Source organism: Lissotriton helveticus, chromosome 10 (genome assembly GCF_964261635.1).
Source record: "Lissotriton helveticus chromosome 10, aLisHel1.1, whole genome shotgun sequence".
NCBI classification, from domain to species: domain Eukaryota; kingdom Metazoa; phylum Chordata; class Amphibia; order Caudata; family Salamandridae; genus Lissotriton; species Lissotriton helveticus.
Genome location: NC_136071.1, coordinates 102,253,828 through 102,272,967, shown reverse-complemented (window position 1 = coordinate 102,272,967; position 19,140 = coordinate 102,253,828). Strand labels below are relative to the sequence as shown.

The window sequence follows — 19,140 nt, the reverse complement described above, 5'->3', positions numbered from 1 at the left end:
AACCCCTCAGAAATGATAGAGAGGAAGGCCTGGACAGACAAGCCCCATAGGCTGCCATTATGTGGCTTAAACAGGATACTGTGCCTTTAAGGAAACCTTCTAGAACCTTCTCCCAGTATCCCAGAATGCATAGCAGGTCCCACTGACTTCAGTTCTTTTTGAAGGCGTAAAACGCCAAACCTGTAGCATTAATTACATGAACAATTCTCCACCGGGGAGGAGGGCGGGCGCTTATGACTATAACAGAGATACCCCTACTACAGAACTGGAGTTACAGAACAGAAACTACTCCTTCTGTAGTAGGGGATCTCTGTGTATAGTCATAATCTAGTGAATAGAATGGCAAGCCCATCCCCACACCAAAGCGGCGGTGGAGAAAGAACATGACGCCACTACTGTGCGAACAAATTCCGCAGCGAAGCCTGCCCAACCTGAGCGTCTGCCCTGGCATCAGAGTCCAGGCAGTAATGCTTAGCAAAGGTATGAACCGACTTCCAAGTGGCGGCCTTGCAGATTTCTGCAATCGGCACATTACGGAGCAAGGCTGTCGTGGCAGCTTTGCCCCTGGTGGAATGAGCCTTAGGCTTACCTCCTAAGGTCTTATTAGCTTTTTGGTAACACAATTGAATGCAGGACACAATCCACCTAGAAATGGACTGCTTAGAGGTAGCAAGACCCGTCCTGACTGATCCATAATTGACAAACAATTGGTCTGACCTACGAATATCTTTGGTTTTATCCAGATAAAATTTCAACACCCTCCTCACATCCAGGGAATGTAAAGATCGTTCCGCCGGAGAGGAAGGATTCTGAAAAAACGTAGGCAAAGTTATGGTCTGGTTGACATGAAAATCAGAAATAACCTTGGGAAGAAATTTAGGGTGAGTACGCATCACAACCTTAGCAGCATGAAAGACAGTATAAGGTTCAGTACAACACAACGCCTGAATTTCACTCACCCTGCGGGCCAATGTAATGGCCACGAGGAACGCCGCCTTCCAGGACAGGTGCTGCAACGAAGCCTTGTGAATGGGTTCAAAAGGCTCCTTCATCAATCTGGACAGCACCACATTCAATTCCCATGAAGGCGAGGGAAGCCTGACAGGAGGGAACACCTTCTTCAATCCTTCCAGAAAGTCTTTGATCACAGGGATCTGGAAAAAAGAAGTCTGTGAAGGGCATTTCCTGTAGGCAGTCAATGCAGCAAGATGAACCCTAATGGAATGAACATTAAGGCCAGACTGCGCCAAATGTAAAAGGTAAGGAAGGATGACATCTTCCTTGCAGGTTGTAGGGTCATGGTTCCTAGACTGGCACCAGATACAAAACCTCTTCCACTTGTAAGCATATGAAGTCCTAGTGGAAGGTCTCTTAGACTCCTTCAGTATGTCCATACAATCCGCGGGCAGATTCAGATGTCCATACTGCACTATCTCAGGAGCCATGCCGCCAAACTCAAAGACGAGAGGCTGGGGTGTAACATCCGCCCCCCGAACTTCGTGAGAAGGTCCGGCCTGCACGGCAACCGAATGTGAGGAAGGAGAGATCGGTGAAGCAGGTCCGTGAACCACCACTGCCTGGGCCACTCCGGGGCAATGAGAATCATCCGAGCCCTGGACCGGGCCAGCTTGATGAGTACCGCCGGAATCAGGGGAATGGGTGGAAAAGCGTACAGAAAGCTGTTCGACCAGCTGATCCATAGCGCATTCCCCAGCGACCCCGGCTGGTAGTACCTGGAGGCGAAGTCTCGGCATTTGCTGTTTTCGGCGGTGGCGAACAGATCTACGTCCGGAGTTCCCCACCTTGCGAAGACTTCTCCCAGCACTTCGTCGTTTATGACCCATTCGTGGTTTTCCTGAATGAGTCTGCTGAGTTCGTCCGCCTGAACATTCTGCACACCTGGCAGATGGGTAGCCGTCACCGTCAGCCCTCTGGCCAGGAGCCAGTGCCAGATCGTCTGCGCCTCCTGTGACAGAGTGCGAGATCTCGAGCCCCCCTGCTTGTTGAGGTAGTACATCGTGGTAGTGTTGTCCGTTTGCACAAGCAGGGAGCTGGTCTGGAAGGACGGAAGAAAAGCCTTCAGTGCCAAGTGAACAGCTCTGAGTTCCAGGAAGTTGATGTGATAAGTGGCCTCCACCGGAGACCACGTTCCCTGAATCTGCAGAGTCCCGGAGTGCGCTCCCCATCCCAGGAGAGAAGCATCCGTCACGACAGTCTGCGTGGGAATGTCCGTGTGAAAAGGAACCCCTCTGAGGAGATTCTCCGCCGAACACCACCACTGCAGAGACTGAAGAGCATGCAGAGACAGACGTATCCTGTCGTCCCAGGATCCTTTCCTCTGATCCCACTGGTCCTCCAAGCACTCCTGCAACGGTCTCATGTGCAGGCGTGCGTGCGGCGTCAGGAAGATACAAGAGGCCATCGAACCCAGTAGAGAAGACACCGTCCTCAGTGTTGTAGATGGAGTCGACATAAGAGCCTGAGCCTTCCGAAGGAGAGATAATCGTCGCTCTTCCGAAGGAGACACGCATGCTGACAGCGTATCGATGGAGGCTCCCAAGTACTGTATGCATTGGACCGGAGTCGGGACCGACTTGGCCATGTTGATGTGCAACCCCAGCTTGTCCAAGAGAACGCACGTCTTCTGGAAGTGTGCTCGCGCTTCCGAGAAGGAGGATGCCTTGATCAACCAATCGTCCAGGTACGGGTAGACAAACACCTTGTTCTTCCGCAGGTGCGCCGCCACCACCGCCATGCACTTCGAGAATGTTCTCGGCGCAGACTTCAGTCCGAATGGGAGTACTGTGTATTGATAATGATTGGTGCCGACTTGGAACCGCAGGAACTTCCTGTGTTTGCGCGCAATGGGCACATGGAAGTATGCATCCTGTAGGTCTATGGCACAGAGCCAGTCCCCTTGTTGCAACTGAGGATAAATCTGATGCAACGACAGCATGCAAAACTTTTCCCTGCGAATCCACTTGTTTGCCTGTCGCAAGTCCAGAATGGGCCTGAACTCGTTCTTGTCCTTCTTGCGAACCAGGAAGAACCGGGAGTACAGGCCTCTTCCCCTCTGGGACAGAGGCACGTCTTCTATCGCCCTTTTCCTTAACAGGGTATCGGCCTCCACCTGGAGCTCTAGCAGCTGAAACCGCGAGCTGACCGGAGGAATCGATGGAGGCGGGCTGGTGAACCGAAGACTGTATCCATTGCAAACAATATTCAGCACCCACTTGTCCTGAGTAATTTTTCTCCACTCTGCCGGAAAAAATTGGATGCTTCCCCCTACCGGAGTGGGTAACGGATCCGGGGGAAGTAAGTTCCTAGGGCCTAGACCCAGCCTGGCCCTTGGGCGTCGGAGCCGACTGCTGGCCTCCCCTGCCCCTCTGGCGCTTCTGGAACGGCTTACGGAACTGTTGTTGCTGTTGCGAATGTCCCGAAGCCTGGCCACGTCCACGGCCTTGCCCACCGGACCGCCGTTGGAAAGAGCGGTACGGCTTCTTCGTCTCCTTAGGCTTCTCGAGGCCCACCGCCGTGAGCGTCTCGGCCTCCGCTTTCATGCGGGCCATCTCGTCGTCCGCATGCTGTCCAAAAAGAGACTTGCCGGAGAACGGCAGGTTGGCCACCCTCTGCTGTGCGTCCGGTTTCAGGGACGTAAGACGGAGCCAGGCGTGACGCCTCTGGTTGACCCCATGGCAAAACCCATGAGCAGCCAACAGGGAAGAGTCCGCTGCCGCACTGATGATCTGGTTGGCCACCAGCATCCCTTCACTCAGCACTTCCTGAAAATCCTCACGCTGTTCACGAGGCAAGTGCTCCGCAAAACGCTCAAGGGAGTCCCAGAGGGCGCGGGCGTACCGACCCAACAGCGCCGTGGCACTCGCAGCCTTCATGGAGGTGGCGGCAGTTCCACAGACCTTTCTCCCTGCCGAATCCATCCACCTGGACTCCTTATCCGGGGGAACCGTGGATGACGGAGCGGAGGCATGTTGTTTGCGTGCCGCCGTCACAATGACGGAGTCCGGAGGTGGTTCCGCTCTCAGAAAAGCCGGATCCGAATCCGGGGCCCGGTACTTCCTCAGCAACCTAGATGGCGCCGCCTTTGTCACCGCTGGGGTGAGGAAAAGGTCCATAGCTGGTTCCTCCAGGCCCGGTACCAGAGGAAGGAGAGGGCGAGACGAGTGTTTTTGGTGCAACGTCTCAAAGATCACGGACGTCTTCGGCGTGGGCACTGTCAGGGGTATGCCCAGCTTCGCAGCGCCCCTCAAGAGGACATCCTGGAACGCCACCAGGTCATCAATTGGGGACACCCTCGTATCCGGTGATCCCGACAGGGTAGGAGAACGATCCCTGGAGCCAGAGGATCCCGTGCGGGAGCGAGACTCGCGCCTCCTATGGCGGCGTCTCGACCGCGAGGACGATCTGTGTCGCGACCTGTCCCGTCTCCCAGAGCGAGAGCGAGAGCGAGACCTGCCAGTCCGTGGCCTCCCCACCGGTTTCCGTGGTGGAGTCTTCCTCGGAGCCTCCTTGGGCGCAGGTTTAGGGGTCCCCTTAGGAGGTACAGGCAAAAACGGCAGCGAAGTGGACCTCGGCGGAGGTACCTCCGGCTGCGGTGCCGGCCCACGCGGAGGGACCGGTGGCGGCGGGTCGTCCGCTGGAAGTGGAGGCAGCGTCGGAGGATCCTCTTGAGGCAGAGGAGGAGGAGGAGTGACCGCCTTCGGAACAGGTGTATGCGTCGACCGAGGCCGAGAAGGAGTGTACACCGCAGAGTACACCGTGCCCTGTGATCCTTTAGGCGAAGAGGGCTGAGAGCCCGCCCCTTCAGCCGGAGACCGCTTCCTCTTGCGTCCCCCACTGGAAGCAGTGTGACTCCTGGGACTAGAATCCCTCTTGCGACGTTTTGGAGAGCCTGACCGACTCCTAGACGTCGACCTCCGTCTGCTCGACGTCGAGCGTCGCTTTTCCGGCGTCGAAGGGCGTTTCCTTGACTCCGGCGTCGAACGCCGCCTCCGCGACGTCGACCTCTTCTCCCTCGGCGTCGAACGCCGATCCCTCGACGTCGAGCGCCGACTCCTCGACGTCGACCTCTTTCTTCTCGACGTCGACCTCTTTCTCCTCGACGTCGCACGCCTCCTCGACGTCGAACGGTCCTTCCTCGACGACGAGCGTCGCCGTCGTCGTCTGGATGTTCTCGACGTCGAGGATCCCCTCGACGTCGACCGGCGGTGTCGCCTCGACGGCGAGCGCCGATGTCCATGACGTCGGTATGAAGCCCTCGACGTCGACGCCGAAGACGACGTCGACGGCGGCTTCGTCCACGGTGGCTTCGACGTCGAGTCGTCCCGATGTCTCGACCCGGAGCCCCGGGGAGAAGGGGAGCACACCGCCGTCATCCCTCTCGACGTCGTCGTCGACGCTATCGACGTCGACGGAGACCGGGATCGCTTGCTGGGCTTCCTGCCTCTGGGGAGCCCCCCAGAGGCCTCAGCAGAGGCAGAGGGAACCTTCCCTGACTGCCCAGACCCACCTGCAGCCTGCAGGCGCCTCTCCTCAAGGCCAGACAGCCTGATCTTCGCCCTTTCCTTCAGAGTGCGAGTTGTAAACTGCTGGCAGATGACACACTCCTCAGGGACATGATCTTCAGGGAGGCAGACGATGCAGATATCATGTGGATCACCTCTGGCCTTCTTCCTCTCACATGCTGGACACTTCACAAAGAGGCCAGGCATTTTAGAGCCCTAAAACACCTGAAGCAGCACACAGAAGAGAAGAGAAAACCAAGAAAGTAAACTGCAACACTTTTAGAATACAAAAGTGCCAAAACATGCAATAACCCCTTGAAACAAGGGAGAGCTCAATGCCAGGGTCCTGTAAGCAGGAGCCGGAAAAAAGAACTGAAGTCAGTGGGACCTGCTATGCATTCTGGGATACTGGGAGAAGGTTCTAGAAGGTTTCCTTAAAGGCACAGTATCCTGTTTAAGCCACATAATGGCAGCCTATGGGGCTTGTCTGTCCAGGCCTTCCTCTCTATCATTTCTGAGGGGTTTTGCAGTAAAGGCAAGGGAAATCTGGACAGGCTTTGCTGTTTGTGGATTTTTGGTGGAATTTCTAGTTGAAGTACTGGACAGTGTAGCCTGTGGATATAGGCTGCATTATTTGTCTTTAAATTTTCTCTTAAGTGTCTTTGCAGTTCTGCAATTTTTTGACAACTTAAGAGATTATTTTTGATTGCCGGGGTCCGCGCACATGGGCGGGACTATTCACTAGATTATGACTATACACAGAGATCCCCTACTACAGAACACCCTGCCGTTCTTTCTGGTCAGCAGATCCGGACAGCAAGGCAGCCTCCTGTGCGGTATTTTGGACAGATACAGGAGATCCGGGTACCACCATTGGCGAGGCCAATCCGGAGCCATCAGAATCATATCTGTCTTGGACTTGTACAGTTTCTTGATCACCAAGGGAATGAGTGGAATCGGTGGAAAAGCGTTGAGTAATGTCTCTGCCCAGTCCATCCATAGAGCATTCCCCTTGGACCCTCGTTGTGGGTTTCTGGATGCGAAGACGCGGCATTTTGCGTTTTCGGCGTCCGCAAAGAGATCGATTTTTGGTGTCCCCCAGGCCTTGAAGACATCTCTTATCACTTCTTCTTTTAAGACCCAGTCGTGTGCTTCTGCGAAGTGTCTGCTTGGATGTTGAGGACACCCGGCAGATGGACCGCCGATATTTTCATACCCCGAGCCAGAAGCCACTTACAGATTGCTTGCGCTTCGAGCGACAGGGGTCTGGATCTCGTTCCTTCCTGCTTGTTCAGATAGTACATCGTTGCTGTGTTGTCCGTTTGAACAAGCAGGGAGGATGTCTTGATTGCGGGAAAGAAAGCCTTGAGAGCTAGGTGGACAGCTCTGAGTTCCAACATGTTTATATGATACAGTCTTTCTTTCTCTGACCACACTCCTTGAACTTGGAGCGATCCCAGATGAGCGCCCCATCCCTGAAGGGACGCATCTGTTATCAGCGATTGTCTCGGCATGTCCTCTTGGAAAGGCATTCCCACTACCAGATGACTCCGCTGCATCCACCATCGAATGGAGATCTGTACTGACAAGGGTAGTGACAGTTTGTCCTCCCAACGATTTGAGAACTGGGACCACTGGTCCTCCAGAGACTGCTGCAGAGGTCTCATGTGCAGCCTGGCGTTTGGAACGAGGAAAATACAAGAGGCCATGGACCCTAGAAGAGACTAGATCTGCCTGGCCGTGGGTCGAGGAGACTTCAGAAGAGTTTGACACTTGAGGAGAATGGAGGATAGTCTCTCCTCCGAAGGATACGCTTTTGCGTCCTTTGAATCCAGAAGTGCGCCCAGATAGTGTATCCTCTGCGTGGGATTGAGGATAGACTTTTTGAAGTTGACGTGTAGGCCCAGTCTCCGCAGCTGATGTATGCAGAACGTGAGATGTTGCTGAAGCAGAATCGGAGACGCACTCTTTAGCAGCCAATCGTCTAGGTAGGGATAGACGAAAATGTGCCTCTTCCTCAGGAAAGCCGCTATGACCGCCATGCACTTTGAAAAGGTGCGAGGAGCTGACTTTAGCCCGAAGGGCAACACTGTGAATTGGAAATGACTGGTTTGGATACAAAACCTTAGAAACTTCCAATGCTTTGGGGCAATGGGGATGTGAAAATAAGCATCCTGAAGATCTATGGAGCACATCCAGTCCCCTTGATGCAGAAGTGGAATTATTTGATGTAATGCCAGCATTCTGAACTTTTCTCATCGAATGAATTGGTTGAGACGCCTGAGATCTAGTATGGGCCTGAACTCCTTGTTTGGACCTTTCTTTGGAACTAGAAAATAACGGGAGTAAATGCCTTGTCGACGCTGTGCCTTTGGGACCTCCTCGATGGCATTCTTTAGGATTAAGGCAGACACCTCTTGTCTCAAAAGATGAATTCGATGGGTCACAGTCTTTTGAGGAGGAATGGAAGGTGGAGGAGACTTGAATATGATGGAATATCCATTCTTTACAATATTCAGAACCCATTCGTCTATTGTGATGTTTTTCCACTCTTCCAGGCAAAAACGAACACTTCCCCCCACCGGAGTGGGTAACGGGCTCAGGGGAAGCAAAAACTCACTGCTTTTGTTGCTGTTGCTTGTTTCCAGGTGCAGACTGCCTGGAAATACCACCTCTTCCTCTACCAGGACGACGCTGGGAGAACTGAGATCTTCCCTGATTCTGCTGTGACGACCATTGAGGGGTTTGAACCCTCTGCTGGTTTTGTCTCCTGTCGTACGAACAGTATTTTTTCTTAAAATCCTTCCTTTTCTCAAGACCAACAGCCCTCACTGTATCAAGTTCCGTCTTCATTCGCGACATCTCATCGTCAGCATGAGATCCGAAGAGCGATGTTCCATTAAAAGGCAGATTAAGAATCCGGTGTTGTGCCTCAGGCTTAAGACCCGTGAGCCTCAACCACGCTGAGCGCCTGGCGCAGAGCTCAAGCGCATAACCATGTGTAGATAAGTCAGAAGCATCAGCGGCTGCACTGATTACCTGGTTAGCCACTAGCCCACCTTCGTGTAAGATTTCAAGGAAGTCGTGTTTGTCTTCTTTAGGAAGCTTTTCTGCGAAACGAGACATGGAGTCCCATAGTGCGCGGTCATAGCGACCCAGCAAAGCAGAAGCGCTGGCGACTTTCTTGTAGGAAGCAGAGGTAGCACACATTCTTTTCCCTACTGAGTCCATAGCTTTACTGTCCTTATCCGTCGGAACAGAAGATGAAGCCACTCCTGTTTGATTTTTGCGTGCAGCTGAGACAATCACAGAATCCGGTTTTGGCTCAGCCCTCAGAAAGAACGGATCATTGTCCGGTGCTTTATATTTTTTGGCGATCCGAGAAGGAACCGCTCCCAAAGCTGCTGGAGTTAAGAACTTGTGCTGCGCAGGTTTCAACAGACCTGGTACCAGAGGAAGTAAGTGCCTTGACGTTAGCTTTTGATTCAGCGTTTCGAAAATGACCGTTGTCTTGGTGGTAGAGACCGGCATTTCGATATTAAGCTTAGCTGCTCCGCGACAGAGAACCTCATTAAAGGTAATCACATCATCAATCGGTGAAATCCTACTCGGAGGAGTTGACGACAGTGTCGGTGAATATCCCCTTTTTGAATTTGTAGACCTTGTCGAGGATCTAGTATCGCGCCTCCTAGAGGAGTGGCGACGTGATGACCTAGAAGATGGTGAAGACCGCCTCCTCACTGATGGCGATTTCCTCGGAGGAGTACGCTCATGTTTTTTTGTAGAACGCACCAACTGTCTTGAGGGCAATCTTGACCTCGAAGCAGGTCTTGCAGACACAGGTGACCTGGAATAGGATCTTGGAAGATTAATCCTCCTTATCTTCCAGTCTCTAATATCCCCCAGCCATCGTGGCGAGATATTGGTCGCTGGCTGAATAGGAGAAGGTGCTCTCTAGGGCTCTGGAGAGATCTGCACAATCTGAAGTCCAGGGGAGGAAGAGGAAGTCACAGAAGACCCAGTAGGAACCTTAGAGTGGTCTTTAGACACCGTCCTAGGCCTCTTAGCTGCAGGAGACGCCAAAGACAACCTCCTCGACGGCGATCTCCTCAACGGCGATCTCCTCGACGGCGACCTCCTAGGCGGCGACCTCCTCGGCGGCGACTTCCTCGGCGGCGACTTCCTCGGCGGCGACTTCGACGGCGACGGTCTCTTAGGCGTCTACGTCATGCGCCGCGACGGCCATGGTCTTCTCGGCGTCGTGTACCTCGACGCCACATGACTTGGGCTCTTCGACGGCGAAACCTCTGCTGGCCGGTTCGACGCCGACGTCATGGCACCCCTCGACGGCGACCTTGACTTATGTTCAAGTCCCGCTCTCTTGCAGTCGTAGGCGAGCCAGACCTGGACCGCCCACGCGCATGCCTCTTCTCACCTTGCTTCGACGGCGAGATCTTCTTTGACGGCGAGGGATGTTTCGACGTCGACGGACGCCACGACGGTGATTTCGATGCCGATTTTGAGCACAGAGGTACCTTAGTAGAAGATCTTTCCCTCGACGTAGTAGGGGACTGATGTTTTCTCTTCTCCCCTCTGTCTCTGCGCTCTTTGTGTTGGGAAGAAGGCTTCTTGGAATGAAAATCTTCCCTTCCACTCACAGTATCTCCTCTGTCATACAGGGACTAAAGCCTGCTCTTCTCTCTCTCCCTGAGGGTTCTGTTAGATAACTTGCTGCAGTGGTAGCAGAGTTCTGGCTTGTGAGAAGATGGTAGACAAGCTACACAGACCGAATGAGGGTCTGTCTTGGCCATTTTTTTACCACAGGCCGGACACTTAACAAATAAGGCCGGCATTATGACTGGAAAAATAGCCAAAAACCATGAAAAAATTGTAGAATTAGTCAAACAATGACTAAAGACGAAAAAATTAGAGAAAAACCAGAAGAAAGTGATAAAATATCACCAACTGGAGAGCTCAATGCTCCAGGATCCTCACAGAAGGAGTCGGAAAAAAGAACTGACCTAACTGTCACCTGTGGTGCATGATGGGAGCCTGGAGGCTCATAGAGGTCTTAAAGGCACGGCACCAAATTTTTCAGTTGTTACTATGCAGCCTATCTAGGCTAAATCTGCCTCTATGATCCTGCATGTTTTTACCTTTGAAAATAAAGGTTGTGTGTTTCAAAGAAACCCAGGGCTGTGTTTCTTCTTTACATTATCATATAATGTAATGTATATGTCTTTATGTAGCAAATGTAAAAGTTTTACATGCAATAATGGCAGTTTTTGAGCCTAGTATGATGTATTTCAGGCTGCATATGTATATGTATATGCATATTATCTATATATATATATGGGTATTTTATGTGTATTTATATGTATTTATATATATATATATGTAGATATATGCATATTATTGGCTATTGCTCCGGGGTCCATCACGTGGGCGGGACTATTCAGGGCTTATGACTATTGATGAGTATCCCCTGGAAGAGAACCCCGGTATGTCTAAGTAAGGGTTAGGAGGCCAGAAGCCAGACAGGAGACCCAAGTTCACAGGCGGTAGAGCGGCTGAACTGATAGGGGCTTTTGGTTGCTGGCCCACAAGCTGTCCAGAGTAGGAAAGGGCTTGTCCTTGCGTGATCTGAGGGAGGCCTCTCACTCAACAGGCTGGAGATAACTATGTCTATAGTGAAATATGGTGGTCCGGAATTACGCCTAGGCTGTTTTGGCGGGGCGCGCGGTCAGGGGATGCCATGGAGACCTTGCACAGGCGGGTGAACAGCGCGATGCAATGAGGCTGTTGCTTTCTCTGGCATGGGCGGCTACATTCAAATGCACAGGGTGCTTTGAAGTTGTTGGAATGCACCTATCCAATGTTGGGATGGACCCATTCCGGCTACATTGAGCCGAGGCATTGGTAGCAGCAGGTTGTAAGTGAAAGGACAGAATAAGCCTCAGTCTGGAGCAGCGGCAGAACGCATCAGGAGTAGCCTGGGGCAGACGGGATACTGTCCCGACAGGCGAAAGCCTGACTTGAAGGTTGAGGAGATCTAAAACGGACCAGGAAGGGGCAGGAAATGTTTTATTGTTGAACAGGTTGGAAGTTGCAAGTAGTGCCTGGTGCACCTAGTCACGAGATACCTGGCGCTGCGCCCCCCTGGCGAGGGTCACCTCGTAATGCATGCTGACGGGCCCCCTTTGACCAATACCAAGTACAGCGCATAATGGAGGTGTGTTTGGAACTCTCAGGCAACAGAGTCCAGGACAAGCGCTTTTGTAGCCACTCCTTTATAGAGTAGGGGCAGCAGCCACGGCTTTAAAGGCAGACTTGCCAATGGAACACATAAAACAAGGGGAGCGTTGGGAGTCAAGTTGCTACAAGAAATACATACGTCTTAAGAGGCAGGTTTAGGCACTGACCTCGAATTTGTATGTGCCGTTGTTGTGTGACCTGGAGTCGGTGTAATCATGTTTGCAGTGTTTGAGGAATTTGGTTGGTGGACATAAATAATAAACAATGTACAGAACATCCGCCTGGGGCGCAGGGGCCTGATGCACGTGATGAGGAACAGGAAGTAGTCGTGGCCGAGTGGTTAAGGCGAGGGACTAGAATTCCGTTGGGGTCTCCCCGCGCAGGTTATGGTCCGGACGACTACGGGGTGCAATTTTCACTTGGGCGAATTGAGCAACTTGCTGGGGACCTGCGAGATATGGTGGTCCGAAATTACCCCGAGGCAATCTTGGCGGGGCTCAAGGTCAGGGGAGGCAATGGGGGCCTCGTGCAGGCGGGTGACAGCGCGATGCGCAAATTCACCAAGCAAAGAGGTTTTTGGTTATGTCAGGCTTGGGTTGCTACATGCGAAAGGCACAGGATGCTTTGAATAAGATGGCATACACCTATCCAAAGTGGGGATGGACCTCTTCCTGCTAGATTTAGCGGAGGAATTGGTAGCATCAGGTTATAAGTAAAAGAGCAATATAAGGTGGGGGGGCTCTGGGGCAGCGGTGGCCACACCCAGAGCCATGGCGGAGTTACAGGGCGATCCAACGCTAGGAAGGTACAGAAGGGTACCCTCTACAGGAGCACAGTAAGGGTGCAAGAGTCAATTATCCCCAGGGAGATCCCCGGTGGGATCCTGGAGGAGTGACGGCGCCCCGTTAGTCCTTCGGGCGGTTGTGGACCTGAGCAACCGGGGGTTGCCTGCAACGCTCCGCCCCCCGTAGTGGGGAGGGGCGTGAGAAAGGGGTGGACTGGAGGTCCGCCAGGGGGAGGGGCTAGCCCTTCCCCCAAATTTGACAACACCCCCGCGGTTAACACCAAAGGGGGTTTATGGCTCATCAGGTGGGCAGGTGGCGAGGGGCTACCTGACCCTGGATCGCCCGTAAGATAACCCAACATGTTGGCATAATGTTTATGAAAATAAAGCTGCAACAACTTTCTCCAACAAAACATTGTATGGTGTCTGTTATTATGGGAAATTGTTGTAGGCGGGCTGGGGTATGGGCCGATGTTGGCACTAAAAGATTTGGGGTACTTACGGATAGTTCCTGGAAGGGTAATATTTTAACTGATTTACAATGAGATTGGACTGCCAGTGTCACCATATGTTTAGCTTCAGTTGAGGGTGTGGCAAATCTGTCTCTGAGTCCCCAAAAATGCAGGTCTTTCTTTGGGGTCAGCGGCACTGTAGCCGGCGTTAAGGTGGCATTACTGGTGTGTGTTGTGGCACCAGGTTCAAAAAGACAGAATGGTTTCAGTCTCCATCCCCGAAGTGGGACGGACCCCGCAGAGGAGTCAAGAGGCACAGAAGGCATCGAGTTGGGACACGACTGGAGGCCTCCTCAGATCCATAGGGACAGAAGGCTTGCCAGAGGGAGTCAAAAGGGTAACAAAGGGCTGCAATATGACTTCTTAGAAAATCTCTATCTGCTGCAGTTTTGCAGACGTACCAGAACCACTGTTTGCATCAGAGCTAGTTGTGCGATTGGTTCGAGGGAAGGAGATCGGGACCGAGACTTGAGAGGCACCCAGACATCATTGCAACTGCTCTGAGTGAAAGTGGTGGGACGGAGAAGAACCCTGCTTTGCCTTGTGTTTTTTCTTGGATTTTGCCGTACTTAAGGATTATAAATACGAGGAGGATCTCTCTCTGGAACAGCCTCAAAAGTGAGAGTGGGTCTGCACCCTCAACTTAGACTTGGAGTGGGTCTTAAACACCTTTCTTCAGTATCTGGAAGCAATCGCTGTAAGACGTTGACCCACATGACGCCAACTACTGGCTTACCGGAGCAATGCTGAAAAAAGCTCTGCAACCAGGCCAGCTCTTGGGGATATTCACGAAGTGAGGAATCTGCGGTTAGAACGAAGTATATATCAGTAACTAAAAAAAAAAAACATGATATCAACTAGTGAAACAGCAGCATTTTCTTTTGGCTGTATTCAGTTGTTTTCAGAGTCTATACCAGTTAAGCAATCTGAATGATATATATCTGGTTCCAGAGACTTCTTTATTTAATTTTAGGTTCTAAGCTGAAGAAATAGACAAGAATATTCAGCAGACAAGTGTGCAGCTACTTAATGCTCAATGAAAACAAAGAACTTGATTTAGGGTTTGATGAAAGGTACTCTTTTTAGTACCTTTTTAGGGCGGAGAGGACATTACCTCAACCATAGTAAAGGACTACCATCTCCCAAATTTAGATATTACCTTGGCCCAGCGGTCATCTCTGTAAAATGGGTAGCAGTGCACTTTTCCATTGGAATCATCTCTCTTTTTTGCTTGGTGCTGGTTCTGTCCCACAGCCGTCTTGCATAGCCTAGTACATATAGCATGTATTGTAAATAATTGTGTATATTATTGTTCTATTGTCCTATCCAGATTTTTAATCTGAGCCCCTTGTTTTGGTGATTACGCAATTTTGTGCTCCAATTTCCCCGGAGGAATCCCGTATCTGTAAAGAATTGCATCAATTGCGCCCTGAAGAAGGAATTTGGACCCTTGTCCTACTCCGAAACGCACGTGGCACTTCATTCTTTTATTGTCTTTGATGGTTTTAGATATTGTAATTTCTGTGTATATTGTTTTGTTTCTTGTATTGTAGTATGACGTATTTTGTGTTGTGTATGGGTTGATTCATGCGTATGGGTATGTGTGGATTGAGTAGGATTGGAATGACCTTTATGTATATATTTGTGTTTGGGGCTTAATGTAAATATCTATGATGTACAGACAACTAATGTGTATAGATATACATAGTATGTTGAAATGTTTGACTCAATAATAAAAAAGAACTGTTTATGTAATTCTGGTCTGGGACAATATTGATGTTTATGTAATGAATTGAGGTAACACCCAGTTGTCAAAATTATTGAAAGGGAGAGGTTTTGTGTTCTTGCCATCGCTCTATCAAAGAAAAACTTAAGGTCTTAGTGTCTCTAAACGAGGGAGAAGGACTTAGGATTTGGTCATGTTTATTTAACAATGCTCCTGCTTTACTCTCCTATTGCCAAGTCCAGACGATGGTTCCTGGGCACTGCTGTACTGAGCTAGATGTGTAAGAAACTATAAATGTTGCTTTGTTTATTATACATGTACAAGAACTAGCATTTTGCCGAAATTAAGCGCGCTATTTCCCAATTTGGAACAAAAAGGTGTATAGCACTAGATTTCAGAAGGGCTGTATGGCTCCCGATGTAACAGAATGTAAATTAAAAGCTATAAAAAGAAAATGTAGACCATTGTATAAATTCAGTGTGGCATATAGTGTTGCTCTTCGGTTGACTACACTTATATACACACAAACACACAAACACCTATTTTTTGATTTAATTAAACATTAATCATGTGCTATTACATCATTAAATATCTGTAAATTTAGTAACAAGAGGAAGATGTCAAAAATACAACCCTGTGGGTTCACCGTAAAATGGCAATGGCCATTATCTGTCACAAAATCACAAATGTAATTGAGTTACACCTTAAGCCAAAAATGCATTCAATTCAATTGAGTTGTGTCGATTGCCAGCGCATTGAGCCACACAACTGAAAGACTATGGGCCATATGTATCAACAAACTCTTTTGCGATTCCTAAATGGCAATTTTTAAGGAATCGCTATTTAGAAATCGCAAAATGGTATGTATGTAGGAAATCGCTTCTTTTTAGCGATTCCTTAACATTCCTAAATTGCGATTAGCAAATTGCTAATCGCAAATTTCCCATTCATTTCTATGGGCCAGGAGGCCAATAGGAATGAAGGGGAAATTTGCAATTAGCAATTTGCTAATCGCAAATTGTGAATATTTTCAAGGGTGCAGGGGTGTCTCAAGAACACCCTGCTGCACCCCTGAAATTGACATGTGTGGGCATATGGTGCACATACATGCCCTAAGGGCATGTATGAGCGTCATATGGCACCTTTGAATTTTAAAAAAAATTGCTTTTGTAAAAGAATTCTCAACTTACCACCAACTAGAAGTTGGTGGTAATTTGCGAATCCTTATGGATTAATTTTTCTTTGATACATTGCACTTAAGGAATCGCAAAATTTGCGATTCCTTAAGTGCAATCGCAAAATAAGGAATGGCAAATTTTGTGATTCCTTATTTTGCAGCCAAAATGTTTCATACATACCATTTAGCAAATTAGCATTCGCAAAGGCCGAAATTCTGAGAATTTCGGCCTTTGCGAATGCAAATTTGCTTGATACATATGGCCCTAAAATAGAGCCCTTAAAATTCTAATCCAATTAAAAACCCAGCACAAAGTAACTGTTTTGAATAGAGATAAGAAGTGTTTTCTGATGAATAATTTAAGAGTAACGTTTTAAGACAAAGTGCATTGGCCAGCAGTGGAGGACTATTGGTAACTCACCGCTTTGATGGCCGCAAGCACATTAATGATTTTTCCATCGAGGCTTTGCCCATTTGCGACAATATCACCCAGCGAGTAGTAATCCTGCGAGTCCTTAGTCGGTAGATGAAGCAAAGGAAGCAGAGAGGCATCCACCTCGTAACTGGAACAGACTCTGACTGATGAATGAACCTCGCTGATGAGCAACTTGTAATAGCTAAATGAGCCAAAAAGAAATAAAAACAAATGAGAGAGAAGCATGCTGCAATACTAGTACCTACTCTGTTCAATTGTGCTACGCTACATTTTTTAAACAAGATCTGACAAATTAAATAAGTCTGGCATTTTTGTGTTGCTATTGGCTTGCCAATGCATGAGCTATTAGTAACCATTCTTGGTAAACCGTTCAGTATTTCAAAAGCATTCAAATATGAAAGTCCAAGACCGCACACCCACGGGCGTCCATCTTTGATTTAAAAAAAAAAAATACTTATTGTATTTTTCCGTTCCAAGATGGCCTGTGCTCCTATGGGAATAGTAAAACAGCAATTAAAATGTGAGGGATCGGATGCAACGCAAATGAGGAGAAGAAAGCAGCCTGGCAGCCATGTGCAGAAAGCTGTTGCACATTGTAAATAAAATAAAAAAATGAAACAAAAATTGAATCATTGTGCAAAGGCAAAATGTTGTCACACACATGAGGAGGAGACCAATTGCGAAAGTGACTGGTCTTCAACTAGAGGTGCATAATGGATGACAACGATGGACCGGAACGTTCCACTGAGCAATCACCAGTGAAAAAGATTGCAGAAATTCAGTAAAAAAGACTGAGAAAAAAAGACCAAACCGAAAAAAAAACTCATGGTGTAGACTAGAGAGAAGTAGTTTGTGGTTTATGGACTTTATATAAAATGGAACAAAAGGCAGCTGATCAAGAGAAACGATTTGATGGAATCTTCAGCTGTAAAGTAGTGTAATGGAGGGCCTGTAGATCTTACCGCAAAAGGGTAGTTTGGGTCAGCATAACGTGGATGCATCATCCAAAAACAATATATTCCCCATATCTTCCACACTTGCATATTGCTTACTCTTCACCAATAATGTAGTTTTGAAAATTTCGCGAAGATTCGTCAAACGACATCAAAGTTATTAGAAATTGAAAGCACGCTCTTCCTATGGAAACTACATCCTAACTATAACTACTTACTGACGATAATATAAACATATATATATATACACACATATATATATACACACATATATATATATATACATGCACACACATCTCCCAAAAAAGACCACTTCAGTAAAAAGCCTTAGGAGGACACAACGGAGAACAGCAGTATGTCCAATTTATCAAAACAGCTTTGGCAGACGCGTTTCTGCAATTTGTGCCCTTTTTCACATGCCGCTGATGCCGGGAAACTGCCCTAATCAACCTTTTTGAAAGTCCCACAGCACTCCCATTGGTGGAAGTCCAGCTGGCCACAATTCACTGTTATGAGTAAGGCTGTAGTTTCTGGGTGACGAACTACAGCTCCCAGCAGGCACCACTACTGGGTAAGTATCTCCAACGGGCCCCTCATAGTTGTTAAATATGCGCTGGTAATGCAAGCAAAAAGGCTGTTGTGTGAGAATACAAGTCCCGGAATTTTCAATAGCCTGGAACTTTCCTGTGTCCCCAAACGCCCAGCCACAATCTCAAGCGTCAGCAGGGCCGTGAAACACCAATACAGTGATCATGTCGCACCGTGAAGTCACGGTCCGCTCCTAGCAGCGGCCTCTTACTGTGCTTGTTCGAGGCGGTCCGAAGTCTATCCAATCCCTTGGAAGAATATAACACCAGTGAAGCCTCAGACTCCTAAGGACGGGTCCTCCTAACGCGCCACTGGCAGTGCGTAAAATATCCCAAAAAAGACCACTTCAGTGAAAAGCAATCAGAGGACACAACGGGGAACAGCAGTAAGTCCAATTTATTAAACAGCTTTGGCAGATGCGTTTCGGCAATTTGTGCCTTTTTTCACATGCCGCTGATGCCGGGAAACTGCCCCAATCAACGTTTTTGAAAGTTCCACAGCACTCCCATTGGTGGACGTCCAGCTGGCCCCAATTCGCGGTTATGAGTAAGGCTGTAGTTTCTGGGTAACGAACTACAGCTCCAGCAGGCACCACTACTGGGTAAGTATCTCGAACGGGCCCCTCATAGTTGTTAAATATGCGCTGGTAATGCAAGCAAACAGGCTGTTGTGTGAGAATACAAGTCCCGGAATTTTCAATAGCCTGTATATATATACATATATATCACAGTTATTAAAGTCCCACCCTGCTGCTGAACTCCTAGGGCGGATGCTATCATTTGCGAGGGTCGGAACTCACGATTCAATATTCCGGCTCAGTCACACATAGTGTGAAGCACTCACGGGGCAACAGGTTTGTGGCATGCACTTCTTTATTAGACGCATTTTGGCGTGATGCCTTCATCAGTATTCAGAAATGCTATGTAGTACCAGTTTGCTCGTTAATTAAAATTCTACATCCTCAGTTCTTATTGGATATTACCAGGCCAATGGCATGGCTGCTATTACTTATCCACCACAGATGCAGTCAAACAGCGCACAGTGCTCCCATCCTTGGGCTATTGTAAGACAGGGGGACTGCCACCTCCCCGGAGAATTCACAATAATTATTAGAGGGGACCTCACGGCTCTCCGCTGCCCCAGGGACCGCCACCTCCCCAGGGCACAGAAGTGAGTAATAAACAATG

At 49.2% G+C, this 19,140-nt stretch overlaps 1 protein-coding gene across 14 annotated transcripts in view; it reads right to left on the bottom strand.

Annotated features, from left to right (window-relative positions):
* The window catches only part of MEIOB (meiosis specific with OB-fold), a 1,496,662-nt gene that overhangs the window by 998,735 nt on the left and 478,787 nt on the right, over positions 1 to 19,140 (bottom strand). For 13 of the 14 annotated variants that reach the window (XM_078664882.1, XM_078664879.1, XM_078664881.1 and 10 more), the window contains one exon: positions 16,398 to 16,593. The exons of the other annotated variant lie outside the window; for it this stretch is intronic. In XM_078664882.1, the coding sequence (XP_078521008.1) occupies positions 16,398 to 16,593 (196 nt within the window). The remainder of the gene's footprint in view (positions 1 to 16,397; positions 16,594 to 19,140) is intronic. 14 annotated transcript variants of the gene reach the window in all.